At 38.3% G+C, this 23,335-nt stretch overlaps 1 protein-coding gene across 1 annotated transcript in view; it reads right to left on the reverse strand.

Moving 5' to 3' along the window:
* Window positions 1-633: 633 nt before the first annotated feature.
* IGF2R (insulin like growth factor 2 receptor) overlaps window positions 634-23,335 on the reverse strand; it is a 58,187-nt gene continuing 35,485 nt past the window's right edge. The window contains exons 25-48 of the mRNA XM_058834237.1: window positions 22,821-22,999; window positions 22,373-22,460; window positions 20,698-20,904; window positions 20,206-20,336; window positions 19,409-19,506; window positions 18,457-18,593; window positions 17,660-17,850; window positions 16,970-17,096; window positions 16,489-16,611; window positions 15,226-15,488; window positions 13,376-13,588; window positions 12,296-12,445; window positions 11,110-11,271; window positions 10,417-10,618; window positions 9,879-10,025; window positions 9,527-9,761; window positions 8,414-8,550; window positions 7,333-7,447; window positions 5,826-5,972; window positions 5,172-5,356; window positions 4,579-4,765; window positions 3,400-3,564; window positions 2,727-2,796; window positions 634-2,312 (exon numbers count right to left, since the gene is read on the reverse strand). Of these exons, the coding sequence (XP_058690220.1) occupies window positions 1,911-2,312; window positions 2,727-2,796; window positions 3,400-3,564; window positions 4,579-4,765; window positions 5,172-5,356; window positions 5,826-5,972; window positions 7,333-7,447; window positions 8,414-8,550; window positions 9,527-9,761; window positions 9,879-10,025; window positions 10,417-10,618; window positions 11,110-11,271; window positions 12,296-12,445; window positions 13,376-13,588; window positions 15,226-15,488; window positions 16,489-16,611; window positions 16,970-17,096; window positions 17,660-17,850; window positions 18,457-18,593; window positions 19,409-19,506; window positions 20,206-20,336; window positions 20,698-20,904; window positions 22,373-22,460; window positions 22,821-22,999 (4,061 nt within the window). The 3' untranslated portion in view covers window positions 634-1,910. The remainder of the gene's footprint in view (window positions 2,313-2,726; window positions 2,797-3,399; window positions 3,565-4,578; window positions 4,766-5,171; window positions 5,357-5,825; window positions 5,973-7,332; window positions 7,448-8,413; window positions 8,551-9,526; window positions 9,762-9,878; window positions 10,026-10,416; window positions 10,619-11,109; window positions 11,272-12,295; window positions 12,446-13,375; window positions 13,589-15,225; window positions 15,489-16,488; window positions 16,612-16,969; window positions 17,097-17,659; window positions 17,851-18,456; window positions 18,594-19,408; window positions 19,507-20,205; window positions 20,337-20,697; window positions 20,905-22,372; window positions 22,461-22,820; window positions 23,000-23,335) is intronic.

Genomic DNA, 23,335 nt, shown 5'->3' on the forward strand with positions numbered 1-23,335 from the left:
CAAATGCCTACCTAGGTAAAAAGTGGGCAGTAGTTCCAAGACCAGGCACTGAAGTCACTCACTGCTGTCAGATGCAAATTATATCACTGATATTGGTCAGATAAGCACCCCCAGACAGAATAGCTGTTCTACCTAAGCCTTGCTAGGCACAGCCCAAACGAAGAGACCATGGGATTTTACACAGGAGAAATAATTTCATGCAGCTGGTTCATAGATCAAACAACTCCAAAATGCCAGCCTTGATGGCCTGGGGAAGGAAAGCAGAACACTCCAACATGCACTGGAGAGAACTGTTGTAATGATAACAGATAATATTAAGAATACATCATCAAGCCTTTCACTTCTCCAAGCTCTCCTAATTATAAATATGAAAAATGCTGATTTAAGTTTGAAAACATGCAGCTTAAGGCAGACTGACTTACAGCTCCATTGGTAACAATACAAGAGGAACAAAACTGAAGTCTGATTAGAGGAAGAATACACCATCAGTCCTACCTATATATTCTGATCTTTGTAATCAAACATTTGTTTCTCATTTTGAGGGACATGATTGAGGTATTAACCATCACAGCAGGAAAGGGTCTCACTAGGCTGGTGAGCAGCATACAGAATAGTGTAAGAAAGATTCCAGACTTGAGATGTGGGATTTGGAATACCCACTTCATATCTTTTATTGAAATTGCTGAATATTTTATATTACACTATTTTGATTCAAAATGGAGTTTTATAAAAAGAAACCATTGTTGAAACTGAATAAGCCAGCCAAAAGGAACAACAAAAAGTTTCAAAAAATTCTGACCAATGCATGTTCTTGTACAATGCTTTGAAACCCTATCTTTGTCCATAATTCTATTTAGGAAACACCTGGAGAGGAGCAAGACTGCCAGAGAAAAACTGAGTTTCATTTATTAACAGCAACATTTCTAATCAATGACCATGGCCAGGATCATAGTATACAGACTAGAAATTAGGCTATCAGAAAATATTGGCCCAAATTTATTTTCTTGAAATTAATAGCAGAGAGAGGCTTTATACAGACTAGGAATCCTCTAGTCCTTGGTGATGACAAACTGGATAGCGCAGATTGTATTATGGGAACCTTGCCTCTATGTCCTTGAAAACTCTGGTTCTCTGTGCAGTTGGCCTAGTCCAGCCATAATCAAGGAAAAAAAAAATCTTTGGGTGCTTGTCAGCTGCTTAGGCAAATACTGATGAAGTCAGTCATATGACCAGTACCAAAAAAAAAACAAAAACCATGCGAAGAACAGCAACCATTTCAGGCTAAAGCTATACAGAATTGTACCTTTCAGTCCACACCTTTGAACCAATGATCTGTTTAAATTATTGTGGATATTCAAATTTACAGGATAAATTAGACCAGCTCCAAAATTTACATCAAATTATCCCAACACACTGAAGTTATACTTTTCCTTGTCTCACAATGAGTGAGCCCATAGAAGAATACCCTGCCGGCAGGAAGAACATGTTACTATTAAGCAAACCTGAGTAGTGAGGCTCAATAAATACAAGGAGTTAAAACAATAGTAGTCAGATAACTTGAGTCTCAGAAGCCAGGGGCTTCATTGAGCCTTGATCCTTTCTTTTCAAAGGTTTCTCTTTTTTAAGCAAGCATTTAACATCTATGCTGAGACTTAAAAAAAAAAAAAAAAAGTGCCCTGGCTAGAGAGAGTCAACTAACTCAGCAAACTGGATGTCAGAAATCCAGTCATTACTGAACAGATCATTGTAAACAACCAAGAAATCTTTCTCTTCTTCCCTTTTCAATGGTTTCTTGTTAAAGGCAAAATTCAGAAAAATCTTTCAGGCTGAAGTCCTCGTATTTGGTTGGAAATGTTGTCCCATTATATATAATCTCTCTATATATATTTGATTAGGCACAAGAGGGGTTATTAAATATTCAACAAGTCCTCATCACTATCATCATGAAACGATGCTGTATTTGTAGAGTTCTGTGCCTGCTGCTGGCCTGGCTTAGCTATTGCTTTGCTTTCCTTTCCTCCGTTCAGTAAATTAGATTTGTTATCACTGCCAAAATTGTGTGGCTTCTTTTGAGGGTGCTTGCTCCTGTCTAGTCCTCTTCCTGTTTGAATCTTTACATCTGGAATGGTTAACACTTCATCCTCACTGTCCAGGTCATCTACACGGAGAGAAGTAAGGGCTTCAGATGTAACAGACTTGGTAGCAATGTGACCATTCTCCTGCCCTCCTTTTGCTGTTCTTGGATTTGGTACTGCAACTTCCTCCATAAGCCACTCTGTCTCATTCTCATTAGCTTCTTCTTCACTGTTTATCTGCAAGAAAAGAAAAGAAGAGACTGCATCTGCCACCCTAGACTGACACACACACTGATCCCTCCAGTCATCAGACCCCACAGCATGCACAGCCTTGGTTTAAGGTAGCTGTGAGAGAGTAAATACTGCAAGAGCATCATTTTTCACTGTGGTGAAACAGACTTTGTTCTCTTCTTGTACATTCACATGCTATTTGGCAATTTATGGACTGCTCTTCATTTCCTCAACTCCATCTTCCTTTCCCATTTCACAGTATAAATATATATATATATATCAGCTATGTGGCTTTCCTGATGCCACACCATATGGTTTCCGTGCACAAAAGGAACTAGGAATTAAAGGGGTTATTTATTTATTAACAAAAGCTTCATATTAAGAAAACTCAATAAGAAACAAATTTGATTGTCAAATTACCTTTGTGTATTTGTAGGAAACACCAGATGATCTTCTGCAGCAGTTTGTTATCTTGTTTATTACAATTTCCCTAAACAAAGGAAAGAACACTACATTAGGAACACTTTTTTGCCCTCACTTTTCTTCACTAGATTTTTACCATCAACAGAAAGCATGTCAACAAATGAGCTGCAAACTATCCCATTGATCTTGAACCACTCAATCAAAATCCAGTCTGGGATGATGTACATCTTCCCCCTTGGTACAGCTTCAGGCTGACTGTTCTGAAACCCCTCTGATTCCCTTCATATTTAAGGGAAAAACAACCAAAAGTTGTCTGGAAAGCAGAGGAACAGCAGAATTTGCACTTTCTCCTTGACACTTTTGTATGGATCTAGCCTGACTCCATGAAAGCAGAGGGATATCAAATATTAACAATAGTGTGGATACTGCTTCATGCTCCTTAACTTAGCAGTTGCCCACAAGACAGTCTAGACCAACTCAGTTGTACACCCCAGCCTTCTCTACATGGGCCTTCAGACAGTAATGGAGAATTTGAAGGAACCAGCAGTTGGACAGTTGATGCTGCCAACTGAAAAACCCAAATCTATGAAGTTTACTATTCCCCTTTCATTTCTGGCAGAAAACCAAATCCCGACAAAGAAACTTCTAAAGCCTCTTAATAATTTCTTACCTCCTCTCTTTTTTGTAGAACAGCAAGATTATGAGACATACAGTGAGAACAACCAGGAGGACACTAAGCACAGCACCAACAGCCTGGCTTCTCCTTGAAAGGCCTTTATGTATTTGGGTCTCCTCATCTGTCTGGTGCTGATTGTTTCCTGGATCACTGGTTGATCTAGCAATGTAAATTGAAAAGATAAGATCTATTGGTAAATTTTGTTAAACTGGATTAGAAACAGCAGATTAGAAGAAGACATGCCGCACCATCTTGTCATTCCAACATAACAGCTGTATGAACTGAATTTAGGGGATTTCATCTAAGTAAAAACAACTTGAAAAACACAAATATATGTACTGTGCCTACATCCTAGTATGTTATCAAACAGTGCATGGAACTACAAGTCTGCAGAGCACAATTAAGCACTCCAGAGCTTATACAGGAGTAGTTATCCACACAAAGATGCTGTTTTAGAACCAAAGCTGCACTTGAGCAAGCTGCAACAGCTACAGAAATTCATCTGACTAGGGCACTACACATACCAACCTCCCTCGATAGGTTTAAATCAGAATCAAGTTTGCCTGTGCTTTCAAGCTAGCAGCCAGAGAGTAAACACTCCCAGAAGTAGTCACTCCATTTTTCACAGTGAGGCTGCCTACCATTAAGAACATTGTAAGCACCTAGATACAGACCCTCTACTTTTAACCCCGTCCCCTCACTAATCAGTAGATTAGCTGACCATATTTAATTGCAGAAATACTTCATTGTTCCTTGAAGACCTGTACTGATTTTCCACTCCAGGCTAAAGAAGTGAGCAGATAGAGGGGAAGGCCAGTCTTTGTCACAGCTTCAAAATTTTCCAGACAGTACGGCAAGGGGAACCAAACACCTCACCCACAAACTGTTTGCTCCTTCTCAGTAACATGAAACAGCTTCTTCTGTCAGCTAGTCAGTTTTACTTAGTGAAAACAATGATAAGAATTCCACTGTACCTCTCCAGCTTCAGGTCCAGAAGCTTAAATTTAGTAGATATGTGCCAAACACTGTACACATGATGATCAATTTATCTGTAAGTCTACTGCTTTTTCAGCTTTTCCCCTTTTTCCAATCACTGTGACAAATAAATACAAAAAAGCCCTTTGCTGAGAAGTGCTGACAAAAGCTGCTTTCAGAAAATGGTTATCTACTCACATTAATGGACACACAGCAGATGTGTACCAGGTAAATAAATACTGGCAATCTGCTGTCTCATGAAGGAATTCAGGGATGCCTTCCTTTGCTTCTGCATTGCAGTGGAAGAAAATGGTTGAAGACACAAACTTTGATTTATCTTTACCACATCTGGAGTCAGATGAAAATATGACATCCAAATCATCATCTACAATGAGAAGAAAAAATTGTAGTTTACTACTTTCCTGAGAACAGTCTGTAAACACTAGACCCTGGGAAAAAAAGTAGTTAACTACGAGAAATCATTGCTTATACAGCACAAGCACAGATGAAAACAGGAGATGAAAGTCTTCTATCTTACACGGTTTTTACCACAGTCTCTCAACTTCAAGCCTTGCAGTCTTCAAGTGTCAATCCCTAACCCCCCATGAAAGCCATATTTGCAACAGCTTACACAGAAAAAAAAAAAAAAAAAAGAGATCCAAATTATGCTAGACACACTCTGGATAGCTTTACAGAAATGGATTAACACAGATATTGTGAACCAAGAACCATTTTTGGTTGAAGCAGTTCACAGAGCATCAAGCAATTCTGTCTGGTGAGCATGTACTTACCATCAACGTAATATTTGGCATTTCTGGCAGAACCAACTCTCCGAATGCGCTGTTCATTAGTTTTCACCTGGCAGATGTTTGCTCCAAAACACTCTGGGAAACTTGAATTTATTATACCAGAAAGTTGAATTTGATACACGTATTTATCGCCATTTGTCCGTACATCGCCAGAAGCTGTGTACAACCTGAGGAAACAGAGGAAAAAATCTATGAAGTCTAAACTCACAGGGTGGGGTTATTCCCAAGACATAGTATCTACCACTGTTGCCAGTCTATCACTGGTTGATTCCAGAGCAAGCTGAGTGATCAATTCAGCAGCTAGAAAAGATGTAGGACTGTGGCTTCCTCCCTGAAGTAGAAATAAGGATTATATTTAGCATAAATATAATCCTTAGCAAGCACAGAAAGCAGATTTTTCCAGCTATACTGCCCTCAATGTGTGACTGAACATCCAAATACCTCCAAAGGTTTAAGATAATATGAAGACAAAAGCATGATTCAGTGGCTCATACACACTACTGACTCTGAGAACCACATGGTGTACTCTACAGCTATGATGAACAGCACGGTTTAGCAAGCTTCTCCAGAAAGGTAACTAATGGTAGAACCATTCTGTTGTTTTGGGGTTTGTTTGGGTTTTTTTTTTTTACTCACTTGGAATAAACATCCCCTAAAGAAAAGTTTTTCCCAGTTGCAGGATTAATGACTGTTCCATTCACCACCTCTACCTCCTGCTGCTTCACAGCACAAGCTGCACGTGTGTCCCATGTGATGTAGTAAGCACAGTTTTCTTCATCAAACCTACCAAATAAAAAATAGAGCTGATGATTCCCAGAAGGAGTAACAAGTTTTCAGACTTGAGAAAAGGAAAAGACAACTGCTAACCCACATGTGACAATATCCTGCCTAAGCATCATACCTAGAATAAGCTAAAATAGTCAAGTTGCATTCAAAAAAAGCTACCTGAAGAATTACATTGGATTTTTTCTGCAGTTTTAGAAGACCTGGCTGCACCTCAACTTCCAGCTGAAAATTCCAGAATTCCCACAGTGTATCAAAGGCTTTTATTGATATATTTTAGCTAGCAAACATATCAGGCTGCTTTTTTGCAGCATGTTAAACCTGCCTTTTATTTAAGCAGAACAAGAGGTATAAGCTAGTGTCCTGGTTCTGGCCTTGACAGGGTAATATTTTTGCAGTAGCCAGGAAGGGCCATGGCCAGGACCCAGAGGTTACTCTATAGCAGCTCACATCATTGATAGGGACAAGGGGAAGGACATCTTTTCTAGGGAGAAGGGGTCCCTCCTGGGCCAACACAGCATGGCAGAGGGACCCCGGTCACGTATCGATGTCTTGTTCAAATCATTCAGCTCCTTCTTGTACCCTCTGTCTTTGGTATTGTTGCTGTTATGTTTCTTTTTTTATCTTATTTCTCTTTCCAGTAAATTGTTGTTATCTCAACCCATGACCTTTGCCTTTTGTGCCTCCATTTCTCCTCTCCAGCCCTCAGAAGGGGAGGGAACAACCAGCATGTAGTTTCAGTGGGAGCACTGAATTAGACAGTACCATCCCGAAACCATGACAGCTAGTCAGACTTTGCTGCCTTGTTCTTTGGCTGTCACAGAACATTTTATCCAGTTTTCCAATTCTACAAGCAATGTAGAGTTAATGATAGCAAGACTAAACAAAAAGTCCTCAAGCTTTCTTAGTATTTGTGATCATGTATATATACACCTTATTTTAGAGAGCTTCTGGTTAAATACACTGTATTGAGGCAGAAATAAACCATGCTTTATTAGCTCAATCACTTACCTACAGAAAATGTTCTTTAATAAACAGATTTTGAACAGAGTTAAGAGTGGTTGTACAATGACATTGGCTACTGACACTGGAAACAACTGCATCCAGGCTATTGTCAGATCTAATTTGGAAGCAGAATGCCTATTTTTTTCCCCAGAAGTTTTAAGATAATTACAATGTTTATGGAAATGAACAATTGTGCAAACTCCAGAAGACCCTATGCCTTGCAAGTACAGACCAAGGATTACTTTAGGGACTGTACAACAGAGCAGACAGTCTTTGTCCTGGGATTTAAGGGTTTACTAGAGAGATACAAAAGAATCAGCCATGAAGATCAGTGGTATGTAAATTTATTACTCACCTCTGCAGCATGGGCATGCCAACTGTTCTTGCGCATTTCAGTTCTATAATTGTTGTTACTTTCTTATTTTTCCTACATTCTTGCCCACTGGAATAACTAATATACACTGTATCACCTAGAAGAAAAAAAAAGTTTTTGTAAGCAGCTGTCAGAAATTTCTTTTGCTCATTCCCTAGACTTCCTTACTTCCAGCATTCTTTTCCTCTGCATTGACCATATATCAATTATAGCACTTCAGTAATTTGAGGCATTCTCACTTGCAATCATTTAAAAATCACTCCTTGTCTTTACATTGTACCCTGTGTTCAGATCATCAGTATGGCCATAACAAATACTTAGACTTAAATGTAATTTTTTAAAACGTAAGAGTAAATAAAGATACCCAATTATAAATTAACTCAGACAATAAATACAGGCAATACATGTCAGTACTTTTGTAAATGGATGGAAAATTTCCCTGAGCACCAACTTGAAAAACATTCCTTAAACTAGAAGCTTCAGTAAAGTTGAGATTATTTGTTTTCATTCATTTATGTAAGAGTGAAGCCAATTAATCATCCTTCACATGCTGCTTTAATTGAAGAAGTTAGTAGATGCAGAATAAGTCTTTTCAAACAGGATGAACAAGACCCTCTCACAACTACAGAATCACAGATTGGCTGGAGTAGGAAGGGACCCCTGGAGGTCATCTGGTCCAAACCCCCTGCTCAAGAGAGTCACTTGGAGCCAGCTGCCCAGGACTATGTCCAGACAGCCTTTGCATACCTCCAAGATAGGAAACTCTACAATGTCCTTAGACAACTTGTGCCGGTGTTTGGGTATCCTCACTGTAATAAAAGGGTTTCTTGATGTTCAGATAAATAATTAATTTCTTACAGCTTTAATGACAGCACTGTTAATTTGCTTCAATGTTTTCTCATGGCTTAAATGTCATATTATATTTTCATTTTTAAACAGAAGATTCACTGATAAAAATATTTCAAAATAAAGGCTTCAGCATAATTTAAGAACTGCTACAGTCAGGCTGTAAGATTTAAACCTTTAATCTCTAGCTCTCCACAGGAACAAAAAGTAACTCTACCTGTCACATTCAGCTTCTGTGTATGAACAAGTCCAAGAACTTGAACATCTCCATTGTAGCTTTTCCTGCAAATACTGGCTCTTTCAGGGCAGCCTGTGGGTCCCTCATGTACCCTCTGACAGAGGTTCACATAGTACCTAACAGAACATGGAAGACAAAACTTCTTTAAAATTCATTTAGGCTAAACTGAAGAAGTAGTACATAAACTTTAGGATCTTCATGGGATGCTAGACAGGTTGCAAGAAACTAAATCTCAAATGAGTTGACAGACTAAAAGATGTACTAAGGTTTGGCAGATTACTTCTAATAATCATTTTCAAGTAAAAGACCGGGAAAAAAAAATTAATAATTTACCAGATTAGGTCACTAATTAATTTTGACCTAGGCCCAAACTAAAAATTGGAAGAGACTCAAGAAATATCCTGAAGATTTTTCATTTATAGAAGTTATAATACTACCCTAACATCATTATCTCCTCAGAGTTATACCAGCTCAGGTATGTTAGAGCAGAGAACTGCTAGCAAAGTGGTGAATGAAGCATTTTGTTATCCCACAGTTTATCATAAGTTTATCATAATGCTGTCATCCTTGCCAGTTCATTTCTCTTTCCTAACTGGAGGAGGGAGGCTGGAGAGGTTGATGATTTCCTGACATCCATATTTTCCACTATGCTAATACATCGAGGAATATGGGTGAAAAGCCCTAGCTGAATGTCAGAAAATAAGTTATACATTTAAGTCAAAAGAAAGCAACTAAGTAATTAAGACTCTTCTTCAACAAGACTAAGAATCTAAAAAAGAATAGCATTTAAACAATAAAATTACATTTTTAAGGTAGCAGTTTGAATATAAAGCTTTTAAATAGCTTTTAGTTCAGAGGTGAATATTCATCCTTTAAAAAGGATCACCAATAGAGAGAAAGGGTAAATGAAGAATGTGATTACTTTGTCCATTCAGAGACATGGGTTCCTTTCTCAGCTTTTTTTAATTTATGTGAAATGTTAAGCAGTGACAGTTTTAAGACACTGAGCAGGGAATAAACTATAGAAATACTATGCCACATTACAACTGTACTGATAAGCAAGCTGTTCCCTGTGAGTTGCTTATTACTCACGAGTTCCCATTGTGGAAAAAGATCCATGATCCTGTCAGGGAAGAGAGCATTCTCAAGTCATATGTTCTGTGTTTTTGGACAAACTTGCACTCCATTTTCTTGGGAGGACAAACAGCTTGAGTCTTCCATTCAAATGTCACAGCACAACCAAGAGTCTCACTGAGAAGGTATGGGCTCCCAACACCAGCATTTTCATCACACGTAAAGATAATGGTAGATTGCTTTCTTGCAGTTGCTATAAGGAGAAAGGTTGCAAAAAAAAGAAAAAACATATTTTACACAAGGCTTGCATGCACGTATGGATCCCTGTGTTAGCTAAGACCCTTGTACATAAAGTATAGGAAGTACTTACTGCTACTACAGAATCCCCACTTGTCATCGCCCTGGTAGTTTTCAGTTGTAGCACACCATGGCCTATTCTTCCCTTCTGTAATACATTCCTCATAGGTCTTCCCTTTGTACTTGAAGGGGAACACACAGAGTTCTCCCTTTTCAGTCACTGAGAAGGAAAGGTATAATCTCATAACTACACACAGTAGAATAGGTGTATCCGTATTCAGAGTCTCATTCAGATCCTGTACTTCAGTACTAAAGGAAGGTCAGTGGCAGACAACAGAAATACCGGAACAATGAATTTAAACCCAATTAGAAAACCAGATGTAGCATACAATTAGCTATAATCATCCCTATAGAAAAGTTGCAGTGTCTCTTCCAGGGAGATACATGTTGACATTGCAGATTAGAATGACGCCTGTGATTTAGCGAAAGGACATGTTTCCACTGCTATGTGTAAAATCTATGTTGCTTTCTCCTGGCACAACAAATTCTCATATTTTAAGGGGAAAATATCCTAGTTTTGAACATAAAGAATGGGTCTGCTCCAATCTCACCTGGAGGGCACCGATCACCTCCTGTATACTGCAAGATGACTGTTTCATCCTGGTGGCTATAGTCCATTCTCATTTCCTTTATGTTTCCAAAAGACGACACTCCACTTTTAGATGTCAGACACACTGCCCCATCTCTGCATTTTCCCTGGGGCAAGCCTACGCTGCACACACCAACATGGTAATTGTTGGATCCAGAAAACACCTGTGTAGACAATCAAAAGCATCACAGCAAGTCTAGAGTCAATACTTACAAAATCACACAAATGCTTTATAAACCAAGTCTGAGGCAGCAGTTGCATAATGCAGGAGGAAAAGATAACTAATTTTGCAAGTCTGGACTTCCTTAATATAACAAAACTCATAAATATGATAAAGCACACAGACCACAGACAAACTATGTTCAGCAGACCTGCTGTCTCATTCAAGATTCTGTCAGAGGTGAAGATTTCTCATTCCTTTACCCACTTCTGTATTCATTAACTTCACTCTCAAAAATATTAAAATGCTATAGCCTCTAACATCATTCCATCTGTCAGAAGCCAAACAAGTATCAATACTGACCACAGGACATTTCAGCCTCTTCTCACACAGAATGCTTAAGAGAAACCCTTCCTGCCATTTTAAAATGTTTTTAGCAATAGGCAATTACACATAAATTAAATAAACAGATGTTACAACACAAGAAGGCATTACCTCAAATGATCTTCCAGACAGGCTGGTCAGGTTAAATGTATAGTGCAACTGTTCATCAATCACAGAGCAGCCTAAAGTTTTCACTTTATCGGGACACACAAGTGGAGTTTCCCACTCAAAAACAAATGTGCAGTCAACCTTCCTTATCATCTTTGGCTTACCCTGTTACCAAAGAACACAGGAAGACACATTTCATTTTTGGACAGTCTTGTTGTTGTCTCTGTTGTCTCTGCACTTTCCCCTTTCCCCAGTAGTTAACCTCAGTTACTACCATGGCTAGACTTCATTGATCGTAGGACAAACACCGTATTATAACTAGTACCAAAAAAATTTTAAAGGGAAGTGCATTCTACCTAGCTCCAGAAAACAATCAAGGTAACACAAGCTTTCTTCTTAATTAGGGTTGAGATTTTCATGTTCAGCTCAGTTGCAAGCAACAAAAGTGTGAGAGCCGTGCTTCTCTATAGCATTACGAAATTTCACAGTTAAGGTTTAGAGAGAACATTTTTACTTTATCTTGTTTTAAACTAAAGTACTAGTATGGCCTGTGTAATATTCAGAACTGCCTCAAGTTTCATGTCATGCCCTGTGTTGACAGAAAAGATTGTCATGATCTTCAGCAAACTCTAGTTTGACAAACACATCTAAGTGCTTCACTACAGTTTGTTGAAGCATTAAAAAAAATCAAGAAATGTTACATTCACATTACCATGCAAACTGAATTTAGTGTTCGGGTGTTGACACAGAACAAAAACATAAGTAACTAAGTGCAAATTTTAAAGTTGTGTACGATTATGGAAAAGGTTACAGCATAGAGGGAACACTTATAGTAAAATCTGTACAGTTAGACTGGTTCTTGTGTTAGCTTGAGGTACAAGTACAAACTTTAGGATCTAAACAAGGTGCAACACAAAATTAAGTTTAATGTCAGCAATAAGTTATCATTACATTACTTCTGTGGAATCTGATGCTTGAAGTCATCAGAACCTGTTACTCTCAAGCTTAAAGTTCATACACTCAACATTTTCGCCAGTCAAGGACAAAAATATGACACTTCTTCTTGAAGTGAGTCCATCCATACATTATAGAAACAAATCCTTGACTTATTTTTAAACAAAGCTAACACTGGTTACTACCCACTTTTCATTACATTCCAATATCAATGTAAGTTTAATAGATGTCTTACCAGACTAGTTCCTTGGCTGCAGTGAAATACAATAACAGAAGTATAGTTCAATCCATTGTTAATCTGACAAGGAGTAGTGCTGTTGTAAGTGATGTAAACTTCATTTGTTGCCTTATTGAACTGGGGCGGTTCAGTAACACGACCAATATCCTATACAAGCAAAAATATGTATTAATAGAATTACAGGACATACCTAGATTCCAGATCAGCCCAGATATTCAGATCAGAATTCATCTGTTTGGTTTACATGGGTGCACAACTACTGCACTTTCAAAAACTATATTCAATGCTCAAAGAACAGCCATTACATTTCAATCCTAACAAAACATGAGTAACTCAAAACAGTTTTTGACTAAGTTTGACAAAACCCAGGGAGTGTCTGCCTCTTAGAGGTAGATTCTTCTCTACATCAATGTGCCAAATTACCAACACATAACTTAAAAATAGCATTAACAATGGAGTAAGGTCCCTAGATGAATACCGAAAGTTGTGGAAAACAATCACAGCTTTTTATGTCTGTCTTCCAAAGCTTACATACAAGTCCTGAAAAGCAAGAGCCTGGATCCCTCAAGGGAATGACACAGACAAGTTAGTCAATCCTCTGTAACAGGCTTCCTATTTATGTAGGTGTCAAGTCCTCACATGAAAGACCTAAGTGCACTTTGGAGCATACTAGTACCTAGACTGGTTCCAATTGCAAAAGGCTATCACAAGATCAATTAAGCCACATAATGACTAAGACATTCTGCTTCCCAGTGTCCCTATTTGGCACACTGCAATTTTGCACACAAATTTTCTTCAGTACATGAAAAAAATTCTCTGTAGCAATTTTTGTATTTATTACTGTATTGCATCTTCTGACATCCAAAAAGATCACTGGGGTTCAGTATAGGAAAATCCTTAGGGATTTTCCTAAGGGAAAAGCAATAAAACGGAACTTTGCAGAGGAGATTTAAATTCTGCATTCCATTTCTTTAATCCACTGTCAAGCCTCTGGTTCAAATCGGGTCTCTAGGCAGGGATACTATATTAAACTATTAAGGAAATGCACATTTCAGTGATTCCTGGCATAACACTTACTACTGGCGATTCATTAACAGGAACCATGCAAACAGCTGCTCCAGGTGGGCAATTGACATCTTTGATAGGATTGAGAGGCTCACAAATGTTGATGTAGAAATCTGGAGAAACATCTGTAATATCTTCATCCACAAATGCCTCATAATACCCAGTGCGATGGATCAGAGGAGACAGGTCAATAATGGAACTGTCATTCATTACTGAGCATTTCACCTACAAAAAGGTACATTTATTGCTTTTATTCTTTTATTACTTGCTTTGAGTAACTGACAAACATCCTTCTTGAGGCAAGAAACATGGCTACATTTAAAAGTTTCAAATCTAAGTAAAGCAGCATTTGTTATAATATTTGCATGTCTATAGATACTAAGCACTTACAAGCAGCATATGAAAAACCTTGATCACATTCACATGAACATTCTTATGGAATGGAATTCCTGTCAGAGCAATACCAAGACAAAGATCTGGCACACATACTGCAGCATACACAGTCACTATGACTTTGTAAAATCAGGCCCCATGCCTTCCTCTCCTCCAACAAACAAGCTTGGTTATAACAACATTATAACAATGTAAAGTGAGTGTATTGCAAGTTTATGGCTTGAGTACTAAGTTTCCTCAGAACCAATTTCACCCATTCTTAATGTGCATAAACCTACTGAGAGTCTATGAGGAATTTGAGAAATCTATTCTTGTTTAGATAGGAAATGGAGCAACTAACAAAATTAGCATTAAATTTCAGGACAAATAATCATTGTTGCTATCTAGATATCACACTGAAATAGCTTGGGTCACTGTGAATAAAAAGGGATCAGAAGTTCACTAAGGATCACTAAATGGAACTAACAGGCTAGAAAACACAGTGGGGTTGGGTATTGTTGATTTGTATTGCAGCATGGTACATATTACTGAAAGGGAAACCAGAACTGTGTGTAGCTGAAGGAGAGGATGTGACAATTCCTGTTGGGGAAAGAAAAATTGGAATTTAATTTCATTGGGAAATGGAAGTGAGAGCTATTATAGTATTGTAGAAACAGTGATGAGGAGGAAAAACAACTTGTTGCAGAGAATGATGGTCACACTAGAGGTAATCAAAGCAGCAAAAAGAATGATTAGGCAGTTTCACAAAAGAAAATACTCAGGTATTAAGAAAACATCTAAATCTATCCAATAGTTCATTTAGCCTTCTATTCCTAGTACTGCCTTTTACTCCATGCACCCACCATCTACTTTAAATGACTAGTAGCTAATGTAGCTAAACTTAACTAAAGACTACCTCAAAGCATTCTCTGGAGCACCACTTTGACTAAACTGACCACATTATGCTGTTACAGCACATATGGTACATCAGAAGCAGATTCTAAACTCATTCAATAAAGGTTTATTGGGTTTGCACTGAGCAAACTCATCATGCACTTGCCTGGCCTCTAGCCACCTGCCTAGAAACAAAGACTATCCCCATGCCCAGATATGGTATCCATCCTCAAGTCAGACTCAGCTCTGCTGGCCTGCTGCACTGGAGGATCTTCGCCATCACTTCCCAACGTGACACCCAATGGCTTCCATTTGAGCTGTACAGGAGAGCAGCTAAATAGGTTCCACAAAGGGGTTTTTCTCAAGTATCAGAAGTTTTAACTTGGCTCAATATGTGAAGCAGGAGTTTGTCAAGGACTGCTTACCCCCATTGCAAATGTCAGTAGAGAAAGCATTCAAGAACTCCTATATGAATTTCAGCTCTTTACTAAGGAAGAAACCGTTCCCTCAAGGAATTTAAAATATACTGCTATTATATCTAACCCGCCTCAGAAACTCTAAGTCCCATGAGTGTTTTCTGCAAAAGTAATTCTTACCTCTTCTTCACAAGCCAAGGAAGTATGCCAAGAGAAGTAACTAGTGCATGTTTGCTCATCAAAAGACACAAAAACAGGTCGGCTCTCATCTCCAGCATCAGATTTGCACACAAAGCTAAAATAGCTCTTATGCTTCAGTGCAGGGTCTGCAGGGCAAGGATCTCCATCTTCATAGACAAGCTTCAGCACCTGATCCTCATAACTTAAAGTTTTACTCTGTTTTCCAGCATTAACTGGTTTTTGGCCACCGCTGATGCAGACAGCTAAAGTGAAAAAAAGAAAAACTAAGAAAACAGATCAAGTCTGATGCAACTGCCCTGAAAAATTGCACCATACAACATATACAGCAGGAAACTGGAGATTTTAGCATCACTTTAATTTTTCTAAGAAAGAATGGCTTTGCCACACCATCCAGAGCTGCCATTAAACTGAGCTGAACTGCACTGATACAAAGACCAAATATTTCCTTTATTACTTCATCAACCAGCTCAATGTACTGCACCTATACATGCTTAAGCAGCTACAGAGCAGTGTTTGGTCATCACTTCTCTGAAAACTAAGCAATTAACAAAAAATGTCAAACAGATTATATATCATTTTATTAATATGCCTCTTAAAAAGCAAATCAATCTAATAGTTTCTTCTAACTCCACAAAAATAATTTTTGCAAAAAGCAATACTCCTATTTTAGCATCTAAGATGCTTAAGTATTATTTCATATTCAATTTGACAGAAGAGCTAGTAATTCAACCTGCAATTAAGCAGCTTTAAAACCAGTTAATTAAGCAAAAAGTTAACTTCTACTGATGTTTCAGAAGCATCCAGAACAGAAAGCTAGAAAGAGGACTGGCTAAGGTTTGAAGTGCAGACACAAAGCCCAGTGCAGATGCATTACAGCAATGCATCACTACCGTGTTCACTCTAGCTGGAAGACTGTAATGTCTCTGTTTCCACAGCATTAAAGACATGCAGTAGAAGCACCTATATTCCTGCCCTCATGTGCAAAAAAATACCCATTCATTAGAAACTAAAGAGACTGGGACTTGAAGTGAGCCCATATGAATGCTGTTGGGTAAAAATGTATGGCCTCATTTCCTAAAACAGTTTGATTTTCTTCCTAGTCAGTACAGCCACCAGCTGTTCCCATCACCCTTTCTGCATTTGCAGCAAAACATCACACTTTACTGTAAACTTGAGCATAAGTATTTCTTTTGGTTACCCTATAGTCAGTGATTACAGTATCAGAGAGGATAACTTGCTTACCAGCTCCATTAGCACATGAACTTTTAGCTTCAGCACAAACATTCAACTCAATTATTCTGTTGTGTGAATCACTGATGGTATAGCCAGACTCTCGCTTTAATGATGTCAAATCAAAGAGGTGGCCTATAGAGAGATCAGGGAACAATTTCATCTCTTTTTCAGATTCAAAATCAAGACATTTCTGTGTACTATAAGCTTTCAGAAACTTAGTAGGAAGGCTAACCAGACCCTGTTTGCCTGCCAGCTTAGAAAGGCAGTTACTCACATTAACAGAGGAAAAACAAGTTTCAAACTATCATCTACTTATATTCCAAGGGACATTGCAGTACAAGATATTTTTACCATCCATAAGCATGTTAGTCACTATCCAGAGGATGTGCCACACTGCACTTTTCTAACAAAGTCCCTCAAGAACACAAACACAGTAGTGCTGCTTCCAGCAGCCTCTTCCACATACAAAATCCTGAGGCCTCCTCCTTACCTGTTGCAGGATTGGTTACCCGACAGTCATTTTGCACATTGCTTTTAAGAGGACATGCAGCAGCAGTGAACCATAAGAAAGTATATTCACAATCTTCAATGGCAGTGATAAGTTCTGGCTTTGATTCCTAAACACAAAATAGTGGAGAGAGTGACATCTCTATAGAGTGATAGTTTGAGATTCCATGCCAACAGGTCTATCCCTGCAGCCTGTAACTGACCTCAGTTCAAACACCAGTCCTAAAACCTGATCATCATGGTCCAATTAATTAATCCAAGGACAGAGTATTTAACTGTGATTATTTCAAATACACAACAGTGCAGAATCATTATCAGGAGAAATAAAATTACTGAGAGGAGGGATAAAGGTAGCCTAGGTCAATAGACAATCCAAAAGGTAATTCAAATCTCATCAAATGGTAGAGTACTTAATGGCAAGGCATACAGATGTACAAGAATTGAGAGCTACACAGCCAATAGCATTATTTACTACTTAAAGCACTTCCCAACCTGCACTACATTCATCTCCAAGATGTAAGCAGATGATCTGAAGCTATTACAGATGACAAAATTTGTGCTAACAGAGTATACAAAACGATCTCTTAAAAATTACTCAGTATCTGAAATGCAAGTACTTGTAAGTCCTTCTGCTTGCACAAACACAAAATTCCAGCAGAAGGAACCCACTTACAATTCTGTTTTCATCACACTTGAGGCGCAATATTGTTGTTTTCTTCCGAATTTTATCTGGACACTGATCTCCATTAATGTATTTCAGGATAAAAGTGACATTTTCCCAACGAGGACCATCAGCCACTTCCCCAAGACTGGTACATTTTGTACCCTCAATGAGGGAGGCAGCAGCATCAGAGGGGCAGGAACCTATACACATAAACAAAAGCTGCATTATTACTCCAAATGTTAGGAAGTAAATGTTAATAAGGTGTACTTACCTGGAATAAAAGTCCACTACCCTACTTTCAGTTATATCATGGCTGATCTACCTAAAAGCCATTGTCCAAACCATACTTATTGGGGTGTGTTTTCCCCAAAAATCACAACTAGCAGCAACTGTCTCACTTCACTTAAGGTCATGAAAAAGTAGTGGCAGCTACCACAAGGGAAGTGGACTACTATTAGGGGTAGGCTACAGTCTGGCCTTGCACTGCACAAAACAAAGTCAGTCAAAAGATGCCACAGGAAAATTCTGATTATTTTAAACTTTAAGAGCTATAGCAAACTTTGGATAAGGACCAAAAGAGCTAGAGTGCCAAAGTTATCAAGAGAAGAGCTGCTAGTGAATCTCACCCCCTAAGCAGATGGAAATCAGGCTGACAGTGTACCTTTCCCTCTGGTGTGACAAATCACACCACTGTCTCCACATACTTTGCTTTGTGATTTATTTCACTCAGAATAGTCACCACCAGTACTGTCCTACCACTTGCCTTCCCTAGCTATAGGAAAAATATATTTGTATTTTGTACTTACGTGTAGCACTATACGGTACTAAGGGCTTGCAGACATTAATATAGTATTTCTGGGTAGTAGCAGATATAGCAATGGCCTCCCAGTTCTCTCTGTGTCGTGTCAGGGATGAAAAGTCATAGAAGTTTCCTTCATCATCCCTGTACAAAAGATTAAAGGCATGTAAAATAATTAAGCATTTCAAAGTTGCAATCCTTAAGTTACTACAGCAATTTTAACCTGATAACTCTAAGCAGACTATTACACTGGAAAAGAAGTTTGCACCAGAAGCAGTGGGCCCTAAAAACTTCAAATTCAGTAGAGGGATATATGACCTCACCAGCTATCACCACAGAAATGGTCCACATGCACACAGCTCAGCAAATGCAAGAGTAATTCCAACTTTTAATTCAAGCATGTTGCCTTTCAGGGCATGGCAAGCATACATACAGTTACAGTGCACTGTTATACCTCAGGGTAGAGACCTATAATGAGGAGAATTGTTTAAATTTATGGGCCAAATATTAGCCACGTTTGACCCCACATCCAATCTTAGTGAGCTAATACTTGGTTTTGACAGATATAAATGACATTTTTCCAGAAGCATTGTTTGGTGGAAGTTCCAGACAGTTGTAGTCTTATCTAAATTAGCTATTGTTAAATAACAACTAGACACTTGCAACAACCTAACATACTTAGCATTCAACCATCAATAAACACATATTGAACAGTTCCCTTTCATTACTTCTCAGAAGAATCTCAAAGTTGTTGGTTTGTTTTGGTTTTTTTCAATTATATTAGTTTTCAGAAGCACAAACTGCAAAAGTTATCTAAAATATTATGCACTGTCATTGAATGGTACATTAGCTGGTCAAAACACATTAGCTAAAGGGGCAGTGTGGCACTGAATTGCAAGAAGGCTGTATTTGTCTCTCTCAACATACAGCTTCATTTTAATTTTGTGGAAACAACTTACTTGTAGGAGCACTCAGTAGATTTAACAGGTGGGCAAGCATACTGAGTATGCCATTCAAACATGTAGGTGCAGTCTGGAGTTTCCTTCAAAAACACAGGCTGAAAGAACATAGTACAAAATTAATTTGCTTTCTCATTTAGACACATTGAAATGATGAAATGTGTCAGCCATGCTTCAGGAAGATCCAGGAAAACACATATTATCTTAGAGCCACAATATGCCTTTGACCAGCTAAGAAGTATGGTTTCTCCCAACCCTTGAGTTTATCCCATGAGTTTATCCACATGCACACTTCTGATAGATGCGCAGCCATTAGGAATTGCTGCCTCCCCCATGAAATAAGAAGAGCAAAAATAACTATAAACGCCATTGTTTAAGAACAGTAAGGGAAGCACAAATACATACAAATACTAAAAGTAAGTTACCAGCTTATTTTAGGTCTGGCCATGTAATACCTGCTTTCCTGCACATTCAACCTTCTACCTTTTATTTCTTACAAAGAAAGAGCTGTCATTTCTGGAAAAACATCCCTTCCCAACTTCTCCAAGAGCTTTGGTAATGACAGATGTCCCTTAAAGGAACAACATGCACCAATCTTCCTGGGCAATGATAAAGGTACCATCCATAAACAGGAGATTCAAAACATTCTTCATTTTTTTGTCCCATCACAGGACCTTTGAATCGCCTGTCTAATCTGTAAATAATAAGGCATGTTCACATTCTTTACCCTAACCTTCCATACTTTAATAAAGAGGACAACTCTGGAAAACGTACAGGAAACATGTTTTGAAACTAACCTCAGATGTAGTCTTGTCACAATAGAATAATATAGCAGTTGATCGCTCATATATTTTATGACATTTTTCTCCACTGGTATAGTTAATCATGATTAAACCATTTTTGAAGGTCAGTTTGTCTGTACGTAAGCCTAGAAGCAAAGAGTTGAGAAAAGTCAACAGCTACAGTAAACACGCAACTGCAGTAATGCCTCTGATAACAGGGTCACAAACAGCAATAAAATGCACAATTAAAGAATATAGACAGATCTCAATCTTCCTCTAAAACTTGCAGTCCCGTCATTAAGGGACTACTACTCCAGCACAGTAAAGGCTGAGCTCATTCATAATTGAGTGTCAAGGTAACTACACATATGACATTTTATCTGCACATTGAGCAAAAGCAGTGAGGTGCTTTATCTCATTAGATGCACTAGATTAGCAAGAACCCTTCTTCTATTGCACCCTGGTTGATTTTCCTGTTCCCTAGGTTTGTTTAGGTAAGTGCAGTACCTGCTACTTTTTTGAAAGCAGGGTCCATCTTCTTTACTTGACATGATGCAACACTGTGACGCCCTGCACCGCAAGGTTCTGTTATTTCTCCACAAACTCTGAAGTAGTAGTCATACTCATCTGTACTCACTTTGATGTCTTTATCAGAAAGTGGCTTCAGGTTAAAAACATGACCATACCTTGGATCTTTCACCTGGCAATCATTTCCTTTAAAGAGAAGTTAAGAATTTAAAATACAACTTAAGATCTATTAGCCTTGCCAAATACACTGGGGACAATTAAGGCTTACTGGACAAATAAGGCCACAAAAATGAGTAGCTACTTTAGAGCAGTGACACTAAAGAACCATCTTAGTTCAGTTAAGCAATTCCTTTCGGGAAGTCACCAATATCCAGAACTATGTGACTATATATAAATGGCACATTTCTTTTATAACTACCACTAAAAAGCAAGATGCAAAAGTCACACTGTAGTTCAAAAACTGCCTCAGAGTGGTCTCAAGTTCTTCCTTCAGCTGTGATGAATGTTAAGTACAGAATCAGAGACCCTAAGGCCAGAATTTGCTTAATTATCTGTAAAGAACAGCAAGGTCACAAGATCAAAGCAAAAGGTGTCTTGTATCTTCTTTTAACAGCTCTGTAGTTTGCTGAGTTAACAAAATAATGGGTCATAGTAAATATTTACTCCAGCTTACAAATCTACAAAGATGCATATAAAAGAAGGTTTAGGAAAATTATAGTTTTGTGAGTCTTATTAGCTGATATATATGTCCGGGACTATGCTGTTGATCAAGACCTCAGTTTTAAACTGACCCTTTGCTCAACACGCTGAAGCTTTTTAAAAAAGCATTAGACTGTATCACTTGAATATTATGCTCCTCTCAATCATGTAAGTTGGTACCAAGCTAAAGACATCTGTTTTCCTCCCTTAAAACCACAATTCAGTCACCAGTGTCCTGCCCAGTGATTATGTGCTACAGAGCAGTAGTTTGTGAACATTCCTCATGCCATGTCAGGTCACTGGCAGCTTCAATAATGTCTAGGACCATTGGGATAGATCCTTTACAGGAAGTCCAGATGTTTTATAAGGAATTATCTGCAAGCTGCAAAACAAAGCCTGCAAAGGCAGAGAAGACACTCCTACACACTCCATCTCCCATCTAAGACAATCAAGTACCAGAACTAGAACTAGTGATTTCTTGTTGCACATTCTAGAATCAAATACAAACTGAAACTCCCCCATTTGCCTCTCCCCCACTGTCTAACTAGGATCAAATTTAGTCTTGCTTCGAATATTTAGTGAGGGACAGGGAATAACTTGCCAGGGCACAGAATCAACTCTGTTCTTATAAAACCTGATGTTTTAATATTTACAGGCAAGTCTCTCTGTGATTTAACAAGGTTACTACAATGCTTTCTCAAAAGCATTCCATCTTCTTTCCCTAGATAGGCAAGTACATTTGCCTGTCATCCTAACTTGTATTTTTAACATTAGATAGGATTTGTAGTTAGTTTAAAGCTCAGAATGGATGTTCCTCCACAAGCCAACACTTTTTACAGAAAGACTGACAGGACAAGAAACCAACATAGTTTCATTTATTACTTGTACAGTAGTACAAGTATTTATTACTTGTACAGTCTGATTGATACTTTAAAGCTCAAATAACTACACTTACCTTCTGCTTTGTGAACTGGACATGCTGCCAAGGTCCTCCAAACAAAAACAAACTCACAGTCATTCTCTTGCTCCAACACTGGTGATCCCTACAGAAAAGATCCATATGAAGGAAGCTTACTAATAATTTCATTGCAAGTCTCAAAACATACATGCATAGCTTCTTTTTTACTACAGTAGCACAGTTTAAAGTCTCCACTATCAAACTTTAATATTCACGTTCAGCAAAGTGCTGCTTTTGGTGGCTCACAGGATTCCATGATAGTTCACTATTGTGTTCTACAGGTTCAGTAAAACAGACACAGCTTTATTAAGAAGAGACAAGGGAAAACCCAGTATGTAAGCTTTTACTTTTAGAACCACTCTCTCCATTTTAAGAGGAGTAAGCATGGTCTATTTTGGTACAAGCACTACAATCCTCATTAATAGCAAGCAGAACAGAAAATTACCGTTGTTTGATCGCATTGGAAGATTATACGTGTAGAATAACGCTGATTATCTTTGCACGTGTCACCATTCAAGTAAATAATGCTTAACGACCCATCAGTAGCAGCCTGGGGGTTTATCTGAATGACTCCAAGGTTCTTGCTCCCATCAGTGTATTTCACACAAGATCCTATGGCACCACCTACAGGAAAAGAACTGGGTTTTAGTTCAGGGCTTTGATAACTACAGTTAAATTGACTGTAGAATAATAGTACAGGGTAGCTTTAAGAGAGATTTGAAGTCAACTGTCTCAAACTCCTGAAGCAGAACACAACACACACATATTCTTCAATAAAGTTAAGAGACACTGTGTACCTAAAGCTTTTGAGGAATAAAACAAGTTACTCCTGCATACTGAAATCTTTCTAACTGCACTAATTTACCTGGCTCCACAGACTCATAAAAGACTACAGTACAGATAAATATATTAAACTGGCTAGAAATACAGAAAGACATGGCATAAGCTTCTCATTCTGGC

Source organism: Poecile atricapillus, chromosome 3 (genome assembly GCF_030490865.1).
Source record: "Poecile atricapillus isolate bPoeAtr1 chromosome 3, bPoeAtr1.hap1, whole genome shotgun sequence".
Taxonomy (NCBI): domain Eukaryota; kingdom Metazoa; phylum Chordata; class Aves; order Passeriformes; family Paridae; genus Poecile; species Poecile atricapillus.